We start from the raw sequence: 18754 nt of genomic DNA, 5'->3' as shown, positions 1-18754 counted from the left end.
GAAAATAAATCTTCTTTTTATTTTCCATATTAAAATAATAACAAATAAGTAAGATGTAGACAGAAACTCACATTACTGAGGAGCAACATTTTTTACACCTTACTGCAGGTTTGCAGTTTAAATCAATTTGTCAGAAGGTCTTCGTTTTTTTCTTTGTGTTTTCCACAGCTATAACCATCCAGCATGCCTTAAAGAATTTATTTGTAATTAGTGGAAATTACACCTTTTTTCCAACTCATAGTGATTGTACACAAAATGCTTAATCCATATGTACATACTATAGGGGAGTGGTGGATATTAATGACATAGCATCTGCCATTCTAATAAAGACTATGGAATAAAAGGGATCTGCTTAAATGTGAAGTTGCAGAGTGCTATAAATTAAGACTTAGTTTAAATATGGAGTTGGGTAAAAACTTAAGGACGTTAACTGGAGTTACATGTAATTCTAGAGAAAAAAATCCAAGTATTTTTTATTGGCACCAAAAATAATATTACAGAGCTCCAAAGGATGGATACAATGCCTAGCAAAAGTGTGTATTTCTCTTTAACCTTTCCACATTTTGTTACAATCACAAACATATGTATTTTTGGTTTTATGTTTAAGTTAAATTACAATTACATAACATACTTCAAATTGTTTGTAAAAATTATTTTCCATCCAGGTCCCTCTGGTCTACTACCCATTTCCTAAATCAAATCCTGTAAAAGCAGGCCCCCCGACTCAAGATTTATTAGAAACACTTCATCCTACAATTATACTCGTCTGTCGGGATGTGTCTTTTCCAGCTCTGTGTCTTTTCCAGCTTTGCATATTGAGGGACTTTACACTTTCCCCATTCTTCTTTGCAAGATTGTCTATCAACAGCAATTTTTAAGATTTTGTATTAGTTTGAGGTCTGGACTTTGACTGGGACACTCTGACTCATAAATATGCTTTCTGTGCTCCATTGTAGCTCTGACTGTAGCTCTCACATGCTAGCTGAGTCTCCTACATGGCTTGAGGCAAACCACTTTCCTATTCTCTAACACATCTTCACAAAACCTCTGTATTTATACTAGTACTACACATAGGACTATTTGCTAATTATATGACTTCTTGAAGCACTAGATTTTATTTTCAGGTATCGGACTGGTTGGTCAAATGCATACATCTCAGATTTTTCTGTTTATAAAAAGCTTCCCAAACTATCCTATGTCTTCCACATCACATGTATGCACCTATTTTGGTCTTTCACAATACAGTTAAAAAAATTGACAAAATGTAAAAAAGTTCAATGGGTGTGAATAAACTGGCAGCTACATAAAAACTATTAAGTTGTTTGTCAAGCTTTTTGTCTATATTCTTCTGCAATGAAGTTATTAAAACAAACCTAGTCAGTTCAGTGCAAAAAGTAATTATTTTGTCCCTGTAGTGCTTGTACTCATTTTGCAAATAAACCTCAGAAGTGTGGGCCAGTCCAGGTGAAAAGTTTATATAAACATCTGTTGGTAATTTCTTGGCGCCTGGAGCTAATGAAAGCTCAGCAATAAATGGATACTGTATTTGAAACATTATTAAGACCTTGAAAAAACAACCAGATGGCCATAAAATTGAGAATAACACCAAGGCTCTTTCATGAAAGCAGTTAAGTCAGCATCATTTTACTCTAAAGAGAAACCAGCCGAACCCAACCAACTCTTTGTCTTTGAGTGACAGAGAAGTTTGTCGGATAAACCACAAAACCTCAGCAGCCTTGTACAAACAACATCTTTAGGAAAACAACTAAGACAAAGCAGAGCAGAAGGTTTAAAAACACACCCCCACGCACACACACACACACACACACACATATATATATATATATATATATACATTATATAGTAAGACAATGATCATAACACTTTTTGACAAAAACAAGATATGAGCGGAAACCAGGGAGTAATAAAAACAAGACATCATAATCAGGTAAATTGAAAATGACATAACTTCCTGTTTAAAGGTGAGGGCATATGCTCTTTCATGTTTTATATGAATATAAGGTAGTTCAATAGAAATGGACTCTCTTATGAAAACCTTTCCTTCCAACCAAACCCAGTACATTTCTGAAGCTTCAAGGAAAACCCAAAGTTTTGTATTCCAATCCTACATTTAACTCTATAAAATTTTGCCTTCTCAATTTATTATATGAGCATTAATAAGCTGAGTAAAGACGTGACATGTTTCCCTCTAGTACCTCTGTTTCCCCTTCATCTCTGTGCCAAAAAAACAGCAGCTTCATTAGTCATGACTGCAGCACCTAATTAAGTTTGTGCCATTCGGGCTGGATTTTTCTGTAAATTTAAAAGAATCTCTGATGTTTCAAAGTGCCTCTGGGCCCTTCTGTCTCTGCTGCCATTAAAACTGAACATTTCCTGAGCCTGAATTTTAAGAGTTGTGCCTGATTTCAAATCAAAACTGTAAAAACTAGTTTAAAGTTCTCTTGTTTACAAAAGAAAAAGGGGGAAAAAAAGTGCTGTGACAGCTTTTAAGTAGATTAAAGAAGTAATGTTTCAGTTTTGGATGACAAACCGCTTTGCCTTGTGCTATCTTTCAGCAAACTGATTCACATAAATTGAAGGATGAATGCAGAAGGGCCTATTTGTCTGAATGTGGAAAGGCAATGTAATTACCATGAACACATGCTTTGTACTCTCCCTTCTTCTTTCTCCAATGTAACTGTGTAAAGATACTGGATAAGCACCTTCCCACCACTCTCCCTCCTTTTGCATTGTGGCCAATTACAGATACAGATGGAAAATAAAAACTCTATTCCCAAGGAATTTACAAGCAGGGGTTAAAAATGCATACCAATACAAAGAAATGTGGTTAAAAGTTTTACAGGGGTGATGAAGACATGATGAAACTGGGCACATATGACAACTTGGCCACACGACAAAGAGCTGATGAAACTGTGAGACAAACCTGGTAACTGTTTTGAGCAGCAAACAGAGCTGCACGAAATGGGCTGAATAATTTGGGTTGGGGGTAGTGCATAGGGGTGTGTGTGAGTGTGTGTTGTGAAAGGATGTGTTGGAGGATATACGAGGTACTATTGTTCATAAAAAACACATACAGCAGGTGTGTAATTTTTACTTCTCATAATAGAAAAAGTAAAGATTTTAATACTTTTTTTATTCTAACTAGCTACTAATAAGATCTGTCTGTCTATCTATCTATCTATCTATCTATCTATCTATCTATCTATCTATCTATCTATCTATCTATCTATCTATCTATCTATCTATCTATCTATCTATCTATCTATCTGATTCTGCTAGGAAATGAGACAGGCATCTCTCTACACAAGTACAAAACATTGAATTATAAATTTTGAAAGAGAAAACAGACATGTTTCAGTTCAATTTTCCAAGGATGTGGCATGTCAAAAATGATTTATAGCCTCGTAAATAATCAATTACAACAAAATTGTAACTGGCAACACAGCAAAAATACCTTCGTAGAACTGCGGACCAACTTTTTCAGATTTTTCCACTGCTATTTTGGGAGTTTATCTTTGAGGATGAGAGCCAGGTGTTGGGGTTTGGAAGGCCTCCGTATCATCACCCTCATCTCTAGATGCCTCCAAAGTTCGTTATGAGGTCAGGTCAGAAATCTGGCTGGACCACTTCAAATTAAAAATATTAGTTTACACCTATTTCTGTCAGGGGTGTGAATAATTTCTTGCCTAATGTTTTTTTTTCTTCCCTGATAAATATGTAACTTATTGTAGGCAGATAACATGTATTTTGTCTCAAACTGGATTTATCAATTCCACACTTATAACTGAAAATTAAACTGCAACAAAATATGAAAACAGTGTATTTGGAGAGATAAAACTGTTTTCTACAGTATTAACCCTCATACCAAACTACAGCTGAAATTATGTGTTAGATAAAAGCATAAGGCACTGCTCACAATGATTCCATTCAATATAGTTAATTTAAGCCAGTGTTTGCAAAATCCCATTAACAACAACTCTGTTAAACACTTAGCCGAAGGGCAAAAATATATTTCTATACCATGCAATTTAGTTGCATCATGCTGGGGGTCATGAAAGTGAGCAGTTCATTTGACACTTGATACAGAGTGTCTTCTTTTCATCACATTGTAACTGTAATGTAGGTGCTGATGCAATGATCCTTCACTGATGTTGAGGAACATGAAACCGTAAAAGCAACAGCGCCCATGACTGTGGATCATATCCCTGTGGTCAGAGTTTAGTAGTGCAATGAGGCCAAACAAAAAAAAAAAAAGTAACACTGCGTCATTACACTTGTCCTGCAGTTTTCTTCACCGATGCACAAGCAACAAAGTTTCAGAACAGGAAGGGAAGTGATCAATGAGCAACTTCTAAAGAATTAAATTAACTGCACTTTAATCAGGGGGATGCACCGAAGGTTTTAGCACCAACGTGGTCACACAACGCACAAAAAAAAAAACGGGATTTCTCACCTTGTTGAAGTTGTAGTAGCCCAAACAATGGGCGAAATCCAGGTTTGACGGATCTCCGGGGATAGAATTCCCTCCGGCGGTCGGATAAAATCTTACATCCATGTCGTGTGAGGCAGCTGCGCGCAGTTGTAGCCTGCTTGTTTCTGCCGTTTTCACAATCCAAGCGCTCAGATAGATAGAGAGAGCAAGACGGATGGATGGAGAGAAAGCGCGGCAGAGAGACGGAGGATAACCACGGCAGCTGGGGGCGGGGAGGGGGACAGGTAAAGTTTCCGTACTCCTCTTCTACACCTGGTTCAGTCGCTTCATGTCTGAGGAAGCCTGCGTGAAGGTAGGACGGAGCCCGGGAAGCTCACGGAGCAGAGCGGCGGACGCTGTGCACCAACATGCATTTACACACAGCTGCTGCTGCTGCTGCTGTATACAAAGAAGCCACGAGACCGGCGACTGAGCGCGAGTCCACCTCCTTCTCCCTCCCCTTCGGACGCAGGAAAAAATAAATAAATGAATGAAATCAGCAACAAAGTGGCACCAAGACGCGCAAAGTTAAGTCAAAACCGGATGCGAACTCAGATACGGCTCATACTCCTCTCAGAAGTTTATCGCTCCAACAACTTAGAAAATAGTTGGTGAAAAGGAAACAGGAGTCTGTTGTCCGCATGAACTCCGCTGCTGGGCGCTGGGCTCGGGAGAAGAAGAAGAAGGCGAGCAGCTCTCCACAGATGAAGCAATTACTGACATAGTACAGTGGATATCCAAGTTGTGCCCCCGCTCTGCCTGACCTGACTGTCCCGCTGATGAACAAGGCAACTGTGCGAACAAGTCAGCCACTCCCCAAACACAGCAAGCCACTCCCAATGAAAACACCGTGTTTAAGTCCATGCGACATGTTGGCGTGGAAATTAATCACAATTATCGTCTCTTTTTTTTTCTTCCATCTGTTCATAGTAGCCTACTGCTACAGTTTATATCATCCTTGTGCCCCCTCTTAAAGTTGTGTTTGATTACTGTTATTACACATGTGAGAATTTATCACTTAAAAACATTAAAATATTTAGGCTGTATCCCATTTCGTAGGATTATCCACACCATTTGCAACCCCCACTCTCCCAGTCCATTTGCACCAATTAACTAGAAAAATATTCCGCAGAGAAACGGGATGCTCCTTCAACAAGCAGTTATCACTAACTTCCATAGCACACATATTTTTAGCTTATTCTGCAATCTGCACATTTGGACTATGACAAGTAAGTCTGAATCCTACAGTGCACCTTGTTCTTAGATTTAAGGGAGGAAAAACAGAGTGCAAATGTAATATTGGAAAATAATTTAAATATCCCAAACGTTTTACAATGTACTGAAAATATTGTAAAATATTGAGCACACACAGAAACACACACTTGTGTGTTTGAGGAGCCTGAAGGTGGCCGGTGGCCAAGCGATGACATTTCATTTCCAATTTTACTTATGTTTCTTTGAGCAATAACAATAAAATAACTCTGTCTATATTACAAAATATAACATTTTGTACACAGTTGCTCCTACATAACAGTTGAGTAATTATATGATCATAAGCATGCTACCTGCATACAGATGACTAGTCTACTGCAAATAAACTAATGCAATAAGTATATCAAAACCTAGCTAGTATAATATTTCATAAAGATAATGCATCCGAATACTTCTAACTATTTTTGTTTTTGCAGCAATATGTTGTAAAGAAAGAAATACCATGCACTATACTGTACTGGTCTTCAGTCAATGCTCAAGCAAGATTAACATCAAATACATGTTAGAATACAAGTAACAACCCTAAACATGCATGATTCTCAGTAGAAGTGTGATAAATACACAGACGACTTGAAATCTCTCTCAGTGATAGGCGTCATTCCCTTCACAGCGAGAAGCTGCTGTTTGACTCACGTCACCATCACAACCATAAATGAAGTTGACCATGTAGCCTCATTTTTGTTTTGTTTTTACAAAAAACAAAGCTGAAAAAGGCTGCTCGCCTTCTTCTTTTTAAATGTCTGTGGATTTAATGTCCAAGAAAAAAAGCAAGTGAATTTACATCTAAGACAATCATGAACAATGCATTGAAAGAAGTATATTTACAATTTATTCTATATAAAGATCAAAGCTAAGATCTTCAAATTTAGCAACAGCATTAATGCACGCCTCACACTAGTCTCTCTATTAGTATGCACTATTTATGTAACAGAAGTATTGAGATGATCAATTTCTTCAAGAACTTCCTGGGATCAGTGTGTTTTTAATAGAGAAATTGTGAAATGAAGCATGAAACACAAGCGAATGTGAGCATCAAGCACAAAGCTTGAGCTAACAAAACATTATAACCACCTGTTTACACTGAATTGAGGAAAGCTTAACTTTACTAAACTTGCTTTGTGGTATACTTATCAAGGCTTAGTTGTGACAACAAACAAAAAAAAAATCTTGAGTCTTTTTTTTTTATCAGAGTAGTTGAAGTTTATTAGCTGATTTCCTCACCAACATTGCAGTGTATTTTAGTTTCTGACTGTGGCAACAGTACGACCATTGTCATTTCTGTGCATTTAATTACTTTGATCCTTGTGAACAAATGCATAAACATCATCTCTTGTATATTATTTTTGCTACATTTATAACCAAAGAATGTGGATGTTAAACATTACTGAAACATTCATTCACGTGTTTTTGAGCAGTTTAAAAGTCAAACAATCTAAAAAACCTAAAAAATAAAAAATAAAAACATGCTCCATGAGCCCTGAGTACATCTGTGTCTCCTTCTTCACTGTCTTTGTGCAATGCTGTAAGAATCAATATACAGGGTATGCTTGTATTTCAGCAGACAAGCCTGGATATTCTTTCCGTGTGAGATTATGTGTTTTTAGCTGACATATTTGGCTGGATTAATTTTTAACAATCAGGGCTTTTCATTGTAGTAATTACACTGGGAATGAAGTCATCATGGTGAACAAGGTTTCAGGTTTCAGTTTCAATGGTATGACACCATTTTTGCATTCAATGAAAGTATGTAATTTGCTTGATAAATGTGTTTCCAGGAAGCAATTATTATTTTTGCACAGTTTGACCATTTAAGTGCAATTTATAATCTTTTACATATTGTAGTAAATATATTATACTACATAAGACTTTTCTCTATGAAGTCGACACTGTGAACCACTTGCAAATTTCAGCGATGGGTCTAACAAACTGGTTTAGCTCTCACCCTGCAGCTAAAAACCTTGGATGCCATAAATATACAAAAAAATATATGAAAAAGCAAAACTATGCAGCAAGAAATCTACAAATAAAGACAGGAGTTAAAGGACACCAGTTATGCAAAATTTACTTTTTGCATTCTGTCGTGCTTCAGTTTGGGTCTCTTCTGAATCAATGTAATGGCTTCAAAAACAACACAGCATTTTTCTGGCAATGTTAATGGTTTTTGGTGTCTGGAAAAGGAGCCTTTCAAAACCCTTCTGATTATTAAGCCAAAAGAAGTGGGCACTAACCCACTCCTAGTAGTGTGTAGCCTTTTGGAGTTCCAGCACATTTGGTAAGCTGGTTTTACTGTTGTAGTGCTGACCAGTCTTTCGTTGTTGTCTTATCATTCAGAAATCCCTTACTCCATCCTTGATGGTTGTGCAGGAAGCTCCACTTCTTCTTCTGGGTCTGATTCTGACTCTGATATACAAGATATACTGTTGTACAACTGAGCATCTGCAGCCATTTTCACATGTTTCAAGTGCATTTTCATGTATAAAGTGCAGAGTGTAAACATTGAATTGGGGGTGTGGCCAGCAGCAGCTTATTTTGATTTAAAGTGACAAAACGCCCTAAAACAGCTTGTTCTGAAAGGAAGTAAAAATAGGTAAAGAAATGAGCAAAGTGAAATCTCATTATTTAAGAATTATACTGTGCAAAAAAAATCTATATATACTGTATATAATGAGCATATTTCGCATAGCCCACAGGCCTATTCTAACCAGTTCAAGGGAGCATAATACAAAATTTGGATGTTTACTATTCCTCAACTTATCACATAATAGGTTTTTTCTTGTTAACATATTTCATTTTGACCGCGAAGGGAATAGAAGAGGTCAGATTAAACATAAAAATCAATGCTGAAGTCATAAGCGAACACAAGCACGTTTCCCCTAATCACTGTCTGCAAATGACAGATTTTCTTTATTTACTTCTGGCCATCTAAATAAGATGTTTCGTTTTAAACAATCATGTTTAGATCAATATTTACATGATTAAATTATTACACAGCAACCACAATTTGTCGCCTCAGATTTGTACTTGTTTGAGCAATGAGCTATTTTCATTGCTCAGTCTGATTATGTATATTTGAACATAATCAGATAATTCAAATGTTTGTCTGTAAGAGAATGTGTGTAAGTGGTATTTATGAGAAAGTGAAGCCCCTGCACAAGTGGGTAAGGATTTTGGCATGTGGTATATGCAAGCTTAATCAATGACATAGAGTGATAAACTCTGCTGTGCTGCGCTGCAGGAGATAATCCTCGTTTGAATGCTCTCCAGTGCTTGCTTAGAGATGGTCAACAATCCATGAGAGTTGCCAGGATATCTGCTCTGTAATTATGGACATATTGATGCATATGCAAACTATTTTTCATCATGTTCCTGCTTGATAGAGGCACTTGCATGCATAATGAGGCAATGTCTTTACGTACAGCATACTGATCCTCCCACCAATCAAATCTCATTCACTCCAGCATATACAGACATATAAAGACCCCCAAACAGTCTCCCACACATCACATATCAGATAAGTAAGCTTCAACATGTTTCCAAATCAGGCAGCTTGGTTCTTTTATTTATTCCTGTTTTTAATGCATTTTGCTCTGCAGCCAGAGAGCAGAATTAATTTCCTTTCTGATACTTAGCTGTCAGTGTCTCAGCCAGATGAATCATGCTTTTCTGCTATATGTCATTTCCTTTCAGCCCTGCAAACACTGGAGCCATTCGACAACAAGAAAACAAATTATCTCCTCCTGGCTTCTGCTCAGATTCAATTAAAGCGGTACAGAGTAATTATATGGCTATACAAAAGAGTAATAATGCAAAAATAATTAATGAACCTAATAATCTTTATTTACTGTGCACCCCCCTGATTTACATGATATTGTGTGATTCTGGCAGCAAGACACCTTCACAAATTTCTGCCATCTGTGGGGGGTTTTTGTCTTTATGTTACAAAAATGTAATTTACTATCATAGTTGTACTTTTAAAGAATGTTGAAAGCAGCCAAGAGAATTAAATTATGAAGAAAGGAATACTCTTATTGTAGCTCAGTTTTATGGGTTTTGCAGAAAGGAGCCTTAAAGAAGTTGATCTGCTTCTTTCTTTTTTACAGATCTCAACACGAAACTGTAGTTTATATTTGTGATTAACTTCAGTGTCAAACATCCACCAACAGTACATTCAAAAAATCCAAAAAACATTGAAAAAACTATTTAAACATGAAATAATCATAACTTTTTCTTTCATACCACATGTGCTTACAATTCAACATCTTAACTACAGAAAACAAAACATTTAAAAGGTATGTAGGTAGGTATTTAATCTGGAAAATATTGAATATGTATCATATAGCTTGACATGAATATCCCAATGTAATGCTAACATTAATGAAGATAAAATATTTTCCTCCTTTAACATCTGTACCTAAAGAGCATATTATTAAAAAGGTTGATTTTATACGTATTTGTGAGTTTGGGAAGTTGAAAAGACTTATTTAATTGTATGTGCCAGAATATGTGGTCATGTTTTATATGATTATGTAAATTTAAACCATATGTTTTTGGTTTCACTCTAACAATATTCTATATCTACACGGTTGCAAGCAAATATACAAGCTCCTGTATGAAGAGCAGGCTGTGTTGGTTTACCAGACTTGGTTATAAATATTATTGATACAATTGCAACAGTACAGATGATGGATAACAAACATATTTAAACAAACAAAAAATGTGACCGTTATATCCCCATTTGCAGATTTTGATCTATCAAACCATGTATAGAACAAAATTGAATCTTTAAAAATCTTTTGTTTCAAATTTGAAATGCAGTTTTTGTTTTTAGGAAGCAAGTTCAGTCTTTATAGGTTTAACAGACCAGGTTTATTCAGTTTCATACAAAGTAATGTGTTCTGCATACATGAATTATTTCAGGCTGAAAAAAAAGAACATCTGTTTTCGATGGACCCAGTGTTGAATATTTTATTGTCTGTTTTAGGTCTGTGTGGATTTCTAAAGAGCAGTGTACACATACTGAAGAAAAATACAGAACACATGATCACGCTAAACTTTATAATAAACGTCATCAACTGCATTAGTCATTTTAACAGTCGTCATTCAGACCAATTAGTACTTGGCTTCTTAGCCATATACTGGAAGAGGATATTTTTATATCCTATTAAGGGACTGACATTTGCTTTAACCCAGTATTTAATGTGCCTCAGTTTCCATGAACATTTTTAAGGGGTTTTACATTTATTATTTAAACCAAGAAATACAACTCCAACACTACAGGTCCAGTAAGGGGACTTTCTGTGTGAATTTATTCCTGTGGAACAACTGTGAAGAAAAAGCTTCTGCTTTCCAAAAGCAACATACAGTGTTTGCAATGTATGTTTCCGACATTGCAAACATATGTCTGCAATGGACCAAAAGACTTTAGGAACAAGGTCTATCAAACAGATGAGACTAAAGAAGATATTTCCGGCCACAATGCACAGCACCATATTTGGTAAAAACCTTTAACAACTGTTAAGCATGGCAGTGGAGAGATGAACGTTTGGGCATGTTTGACAACTATAGAACCTGAGCACTATGTTATTTTTGTCAACATGATCTGAAATTAATCTACATGACTGGAATCAATAATCAATAATGCAATTGATTTATCTTTTTGGGAGGTATCAGAGTAAAAGTGTATGAATAGGAATACAAATTACACCTTTTAGATTTTTATTTTAAAAAAAAATTATTAATATTATAAATTATTAATAGTAGAATGTTCGAGTATGAATACTTTTGCAAGGTATTTTTTATGTTTAGAGAGTCTGGCATTAAATGTCCATTTTATAAAACTGATGTTCTATGTAAAAAAAAGAAGAAGAATATTTTTATAATATGAACAAAATAAATAAAATTGTTCCCAACAATTTGATCCTTTTGCTGGATAATCATTCGTATGTCTAAATGTACTCAATTCATGTCAGAACTCTACTTATTATAAAACCGAGCCACAGAGAGAGGCATTTTTTAACAAGCCCTTTTTCTGTCTCATCACAGTTATTCCCACTATGTCCCTTAATCACAGTGATAATACTGCTGCTTTCACAGCATCAAAGTCAGGTAATTCTGTTTGATCCAGTGTGACCATTCTGTAATGCCTGTCACTGGCCATATTCTTATGTTTATATCATGAGTCTGGAGAATCATGAATATTTATGCTGCCCATGCAACTGAATGCTCAGCATGAAATGAAATACTACGCTGCTTGAGGGTTGTTTGCCCTGAGACACAAATCTAAATCTACATATTGCCCACTGCATACAAATAACACTGCAGCCGAACCAGCAGCACGCCTTTGGCTGTAAACTGCAAATGTGTTTCATTTTTAAGATACAGAGTGATTTGGTTTCTTTGCCAAATAAACTGCAAAAATGATTTCCCTCCATGTTTTGTCAAGTAACAGTTATAGGTGAGTGACAAATGTGTGGAAGAAATGAGAAAAAACCTTTCTTATTTTCTAATTCTTCAATAAGCTGGCTTTTTACAGAAACATGTCTGTTGCCCAGCAGTGCTCCAAATGCCAAGATGGACACTATGTACACGGCATCATTTTCCAGCAACACAGAAAAAATAACTATTTTCTCTTCCATGGTTCAATAGCTGAAGAAATGATCTTGATTTGTTTTTCCCTATGGCTGGAAATCTCATTTTTTATAGCGAAAAATATTATGTGCAAACCAATTCCAAATCCACTTTTCCAGTCTACTTTTCCATTATCACAATAAAACCACGGCTCATTTTTATGACAGTTGGATGTTGAAATACATTAAAATGGGCTTGAGAATAGACTTGCCCTCTTGGCCATTGTCTTTTGAATTAAATGTCAACACAGGTGTAAAACAAAATGTAACCTCATACTCTGCTGAATATAAATGTGCCATTTACTGATATAGATGAATCTGGAAGAGAAAGAGGCTCATTTCTTCTCTCGTAAATTAACTCAGGCTTGTCTGTGGTTGAGTGACATATCTTTGATTTGTTGCAAGCACTTAATTTCAGTCCAAATCCAGCAGGCTGTAATTTCTCTCAGCACTTTGCTTCCCCAGACAGTCCTGCTGAAGAGGGGGGAAAAACACACCACTATCAGATAAATGAGATCTCATGTGACCTTTAAAGGCAACACTTTTGTTAATGTAGGCCACAGCAAACATTTTACAACTTCACACCTTCATTTAAATAAATGTGACCAGCAAGTTGGTTAACTAGCCTAAATTAATTGCAGATGGGGCTGCCTGACAACCAATTCCACCACTGATATTTCTGCTGTGCAATTGATTTTGACTGTGCAATTATGCAAGGACAAAAAGTGTTTTTGGCCAAGTTCCAGGCTAAGTTTTGAAACATGAGGCTCATGAGGACAGTGAGTTTAGACAGGAGAAGAAACAGTGAAGAGTCTGGATCTGAGCCATAACCCATCCACTGTCTCCCCCCCCTAAAACTTTCATTTCCATTAGTGTGTTCTCTCCTGAGTTCCTGAGAAACTCTCTCTCATCCTTTCCAACTCTATCCACTTGGACACCCATTAAAAGTATGTTGTTAAATTCTTCATAAACGATAATGTTTTCAGTGCTATTAAATAAAAAGCTTCATAAAAATTTCAGAATTTATTCCTTGAATAGTAAATGTCCACAAGAATATTCTTGTTCTGTGAAAGCAAAGTAAGATAACAACAAGAAGAAACATATGGATGTTACTGTTTTCTCCCAAGCATAGCAAATTTGAATCCTGTGAATTTGTCAGCAAGGAACTTTAATGATCCTAAATAATCCCAAAATGGTCATGGTTTTGAAATTCCATGTGTAGTGTGTGTATACACCTGGTATTTACCTTTATTTCTTTTCTTGAGCACTTCAGTTGACTTGTGAAGATTGAGTTGTACTCAAAACAAACTCTCATTTGCACTATAAGAGAGCTGTTTTTTTTATTATTATTGTTATTTTCAACAGTAGCACAACCTTGCTGTAGGACTGGTGTTTCATCTCAGTTAGTAGATAAGTATTGATCAGTTTTTGGTTCTAAAAATCTGTAATACTGACAAACTGGTGACGTGACCTTTGTTGTTTCATCTAGAGTTTCCTGTTGAGCTGTTCTAATTTTTCTCTTCACTCCACTCTGTACTTTTAGTTAGCACGGTGGAAAAACATGAAACTGCTGCTGCTCAAGTTACTCAACAGGTTGTTGCTAGGTAACCAAAGAGTGAGTGAGTGAGTTTGTTGATACTTAGCTGGCAGTGAGAGGTTGGGCAGCAAAAAATGTTCCTCTGCCTACATCCCCAAGAATACTGTTCTGATCTGGACTGGAGTTAAGTGAAACTATTGCTTAATTTAAGGACACCGTAAAATTATGAATACCAGATGGATTATGGTTATTCCACTTTTTAGACTCTTTTTTCTTTTTCTTTTTATTGCAAAGTCTCCACAAGGGTGAGGAGTCAAACCAAAGTTTGGAGTCTTCACCCTTAAGCTTTAGCTTAGTTTTCTTTTGCCTTCAGTGGAAATCACTGAAAGAAAGTCTCAGAACTCCCACAATAACGTTTTCTTATTCAAGCAAAGAGCAAGGTCAATACCACAATTTGTGAAAGTTTTTTCATAATGGTGTGGGTTTCATTAGATGGTGATTCAGAGGAAGAGGTTATAAGCTGCATGGAACTGATCTAGTATGAGTGGCAGAATTTACATTTGCGATAATGATAGTGCTGAGATAATTTTCTGCAAGTGGGATGTGAACTGTAGTATCTGCATATGTAGCTGATTATAAAAGCGCTTTAAATGTGCTTATATAAGTTATGCCTGGAGCTCCCACATGTTCATCACACTCATCTCCCTCCTTTAAATACAAAGGAAAGAAAGACCAAGCTATCTGATACGAGTTGGATTAGAGCCACATACTTGTGGAAATAGCTGCCAGTGTATTTGTTTAAACAGAAAATGTAATCATAGACAAGCAAAATAAATGGCAAGATAAATTACATGCAAGATTGAGAAAAGTAAATATAAACGAAGATAACAGAAAGAAAGGGGAAAACCAAAGAAGAAATGGTGTCTTCAGACAATCCATTTACTCCCAAACGCACCTTGGGTTATTGAGAACGATAACAATCCAGCAAGAGCCTATTGTATTGCAGTGCAGAGACACATGTTTCTCCTGGCTTGACATAATTGCCATTCTTCCTCTGTTTTCTATCTGGGCAACATCAATCTCAGTTGCTGGTCTGTCAGAACTGTCGGCGGCTCAGAGCAAAGTCAGGCTTCCCATATCGGGGTTCTGTGAAGTGCTAGAGCTGAGGATGAGAGATCACAAAACTGCCTCAGCCAAAAGACTTTGTCCTCCTCTTAACATCATATGTCATAGATTCAGTGTGCAACTCCGACTTCAGCACCAAAGGCACATATAGTCTGACAATAACAAATAGATTCTTGTCTTTCCTGCCTTGTCTGGTCTCACATCACTAATGCCCATGACAGCACATCAGAAATGATCATTGTATGTACATTTCATATTGATAAGTGCATTTGGGGGATCATATTCTGAGAAATAAAATTTTGCTCTAGAGAGCATGAGCTTAAGCTGTTTTTATTTGAAAGAAAAAAAATAATACAAAATCCCTGTGCACTATAAGCAGAGACTAATCACTGCTTCAAAATCTTTTTCACAACTTTGGGATGAAAAAGATTGTTTGAGGGGAGAAGCAATATTTCACTGGGTGAAATAGGTGCAGGCAATCTGCCTTTGGAGTGGAGAAGGCAGCAGTGTTTTATAATGGAAGAAATTCAATGTGACATGTCGAGAATGAATTGCTCAGTCAACCAGAAATATCCCTTGTTCTAATGGCTTGGGACATTCAGTGGCGTGTTCTCTCCTCCCCCTCCCAATCCTCACATTTTTCTCCCCACCTCTCTTTCCATTCGATTTCTCCCTCCCTGTCTGTGCAAACACAACTCACATCTGTAACAAATAACATCATAAAGATTCCCTGATAGCTTGAGATGTAACTATATACTTAGTGGCTATACATGGACAGCAAGTAAACAAATTATTCAAAAGCATCAAATAGAAAATCAATACTGACTTAAATAGCAGATTAGTTTTCATACACTTCTTCCAAAGATGACATATATCTATAAAACATCTATCTAAAACATGTCCTGTCCATGCACACTCATGTTAAAATCTAAAACATGCACTAGGTTGATATGGGTGTGAAAGAAAAATGTTGCTTTTGCCTGTTATAAGGCTTCATACATCTGTGGTTGTGGCTAACCAGTACAAGCACCAGCATGTTGATCCTATCTCTGCAATGATTAATATCAAAGGGAAATATTCATTAGCTTGAATTTCCCTGCAGATAAAATCCATGTTGGATTTTTGGAAGAAATATGTGATGCTTAAAATTTGTTAATTAAAACAGAATTATTTCACCTAACAAAAATATTTTGCATCCCAGAGCCAAAGCACACAGATGATGGACCATTTTGCTTGTCAGACTGCCCATCAGAATTTTAACTCAGTTTAATTAAATTTATCTATAAAGTGCAAATTCACAAGAAATGTTCTCTCAAGGCACTTCAAAAAAGAAAATTGCTCATCTCTGAAAACTACAACTGTCAGTAACTATATAAGATTCAATTTGATCTTAGTTGTCAATGTAGCCAGATTCAGTTTGACTGAACTCCAGAGCATCTAATATCCCTGTCACATTGTTGTATATCTGACTTGCACTTATTTGTGTTACGAAGATAAACAACTTTATGTAAAGAACATTCTATCACTTTAACAGTGAAAAACATACAATTTGACCACCAGCTCATCCAAGCACACAACATATAGTTTTGGAAATGTGAAAAGATTTTGCGACATAACTTTCACAACTTAAAGACACACTATACTATCTACCACTGTTGCAAAATGTACATACACATTATGCTAATGTCACAGCAATTCCTTGTCACATATTATGCTATGCAGAAGCTCTGTTTGCGCTGATGAAGATTCACTGATTTGGACGGGACGAATCCCTGGAGTGGCTCCAATCTGACATACTTTCTGAAATATTCCTCTGTGGATTAATATTGGGGGCGACTGTGGGTAACTGTTTAAAGGCATGAGCATTTGTGTGTTTGGCTCTAGTGTAAAGAGCTTTGAGTGGTCAAATTTATTGGGAAAAGGCTATATCATTTCAGTCTATTTACCACTTATTAATGAAAGAAATTATAAATACATTTTTAAAAAGATTATTTCTTACTGTTTTGCTTAGACTTTGTTAAATATGTGTTTATATGAAAACATTTGGGAAGATAGAAAAAAGTTCCAAAAGATCTATCACTGTCTTTATCCACCTATAACTGTATATTAAATATACTTTCCAAATCCAAATCATTTGGGGATCACATTGCGTACATAATTAGCTTTGCTGACAAACATATTTTGACATGAAAATATTTTTAGGACAAATTGTCACTTATCCAGGCTTGTATTTCAAAAACTTTTAAAAATATAAAGACGTTGTTCTAATAGATAAATAGCAGGTGTAACAGTACATTTAAAGCATATAGTATCTTACAGTATGTTGTGTGTTTTGTTGTTTTTCTTTCTTCAAGGTGTTTGCAAGAGATGTGAGTCATCACTCTGCAATCCAGTCAATTTGCCAATTTCATGGCATCAAATTGTATTCTGATGTCATGATTTCTTTCCCCCCAAAAAGTTGTTCATATTTCCAGCTGCTGAGAAAGTTGTTTATATGCTAAGAATTTTCTTGATAGAAAGTGCCAAAAGACATTTAATGAACACAAATATTTAGTTTTTTAAAATACTATTACTATAACATTTCCCTTGACAAAATGGGAACTGACGTTGGAGCCATTTCTACAATTCTTCTGTAAATGTCTTTTTCTAAAAAAAAAAAGAAATGGAAAAAAAAGAAAGAAAGTAGAAAAGGAAACTTCTGCTTTAGAAAATATGTTTGACTATTTAACTTATTAACTTAAAAATTAAAGACAGCTCAGGGTACAAATTGACTGCATGGATCATGATAAGCAGACGTCTTACAATTTTCTTTTTCTAATTAGTAGATTTTCTAGCTCTAGTGGCGTTCAGTTCAGTGAACAGTAGAGAAACAGGAAATATGAAAGAAAGAAAAGACACAGAGGATGGACCAGTTTGCTTGTCAGACTGCTCTTCAGAAATTTAATTAAGTTTGATTAAAGGGCCAGAGACCGAGAATCAAACCCAGGATAAGGACTACAGCCTCTGCACATGGTGCTCACGTTCTACTGAACCACCCAGTTTCTGTATCTCGAGTTATATAAACATGAGCTTTACATCGTCTAAACATAACAAAAATTTAACCGGAACATCAAGTGCAGTCACGTCTATGATGCACACTTGCTTTCTATACTGTGAGTGCATAGTTTAAATATTTAGTTGTTAGATGAATTCATCAAAAACTTGATTGGTCCACCCTGCCTGGCAGCTCCTCCAAGCTTTTAACATGCTGAGGTGAGTGGCTCTTCCATGGTCTTTATTGGTGCACCATGAGTTAAACAGATGTTATTGGTTCATTGTAGCAGTTATGTTAATTCTGCAGCAGTGGCTTAAATTTGTAGTATAAATGCTGTTTCTAAGTTGCGGTATTTCCAAAACAAAGTCTGGTTTAATTGTTACTGAAACCCAGAGTTGACAGTCAAAGGTGGGATAGTGGTATACCTATTTTTGTGTGCAGTAGTAACATTTTTTGTTTAATCATTCAACAACAGTGTAGTGACCACTAAATGTGCAAATCAATGGCGTCCCCGAATCTTTGAAATGCATTACAGTTTTAATGTAACCCAAATTTGCTAAAAAATAAAAAAGAACAAATGCTGCTTGGCTTCTCAGTCCCTTTGGTTAATGATTTGAATCTTTCTGAATAAGAAATTATGAGACTGAGCTCACTATTAGCCTTCATAA

The 18754-nt window shown here is 36.0% G+C and overlaps 1 protein-coding gene across 1 annotated transcript in view; it reads right to left on the bottom strand.

Moving 5' to 3' along the window:
* The window catches only part of tox3 (TOX high mobility group box family member 3), a 54219-nt gene extending 49643 nt beyond the window's left edge, over positions 1–4576 (bottom strand). The window contains exon 1 of the mRNA XM_014473220.2: positions 4475–4576. Within this exon, the coding sequence (XP_014328706.1) occupies positions 4475–4576 (102 nt within the window). The remainder of the gene's footprint in view (positions 1–4474) is intronic.
* Between the last annotated feature and the right edge of the window lie 14178 nt (positions 4577–18754).

The sequence above is a fragment of the Xiphophorus maculatus genome, chromosome 4, assembly GCF_002775205.1.
Source record: "Xiphophorus maculatus strain JP 163 A chromosome 4, X_maculatus-5.0-male, whole genome shotgun sequence".
In the NCBI taxonomy this organism is placed as follows: domain Eukaryota; kingdom Metazoa; phylum Chordata; class Actinopteri; order Cyprinodontiformes; family Poeciliidae; genus Xiphophorus; species Xiphophorus maculatus.
Note: the sequence above shows the minus strand (reverse complement) of the source record. Positions and strands in the feature narration are given on the sequence as shown.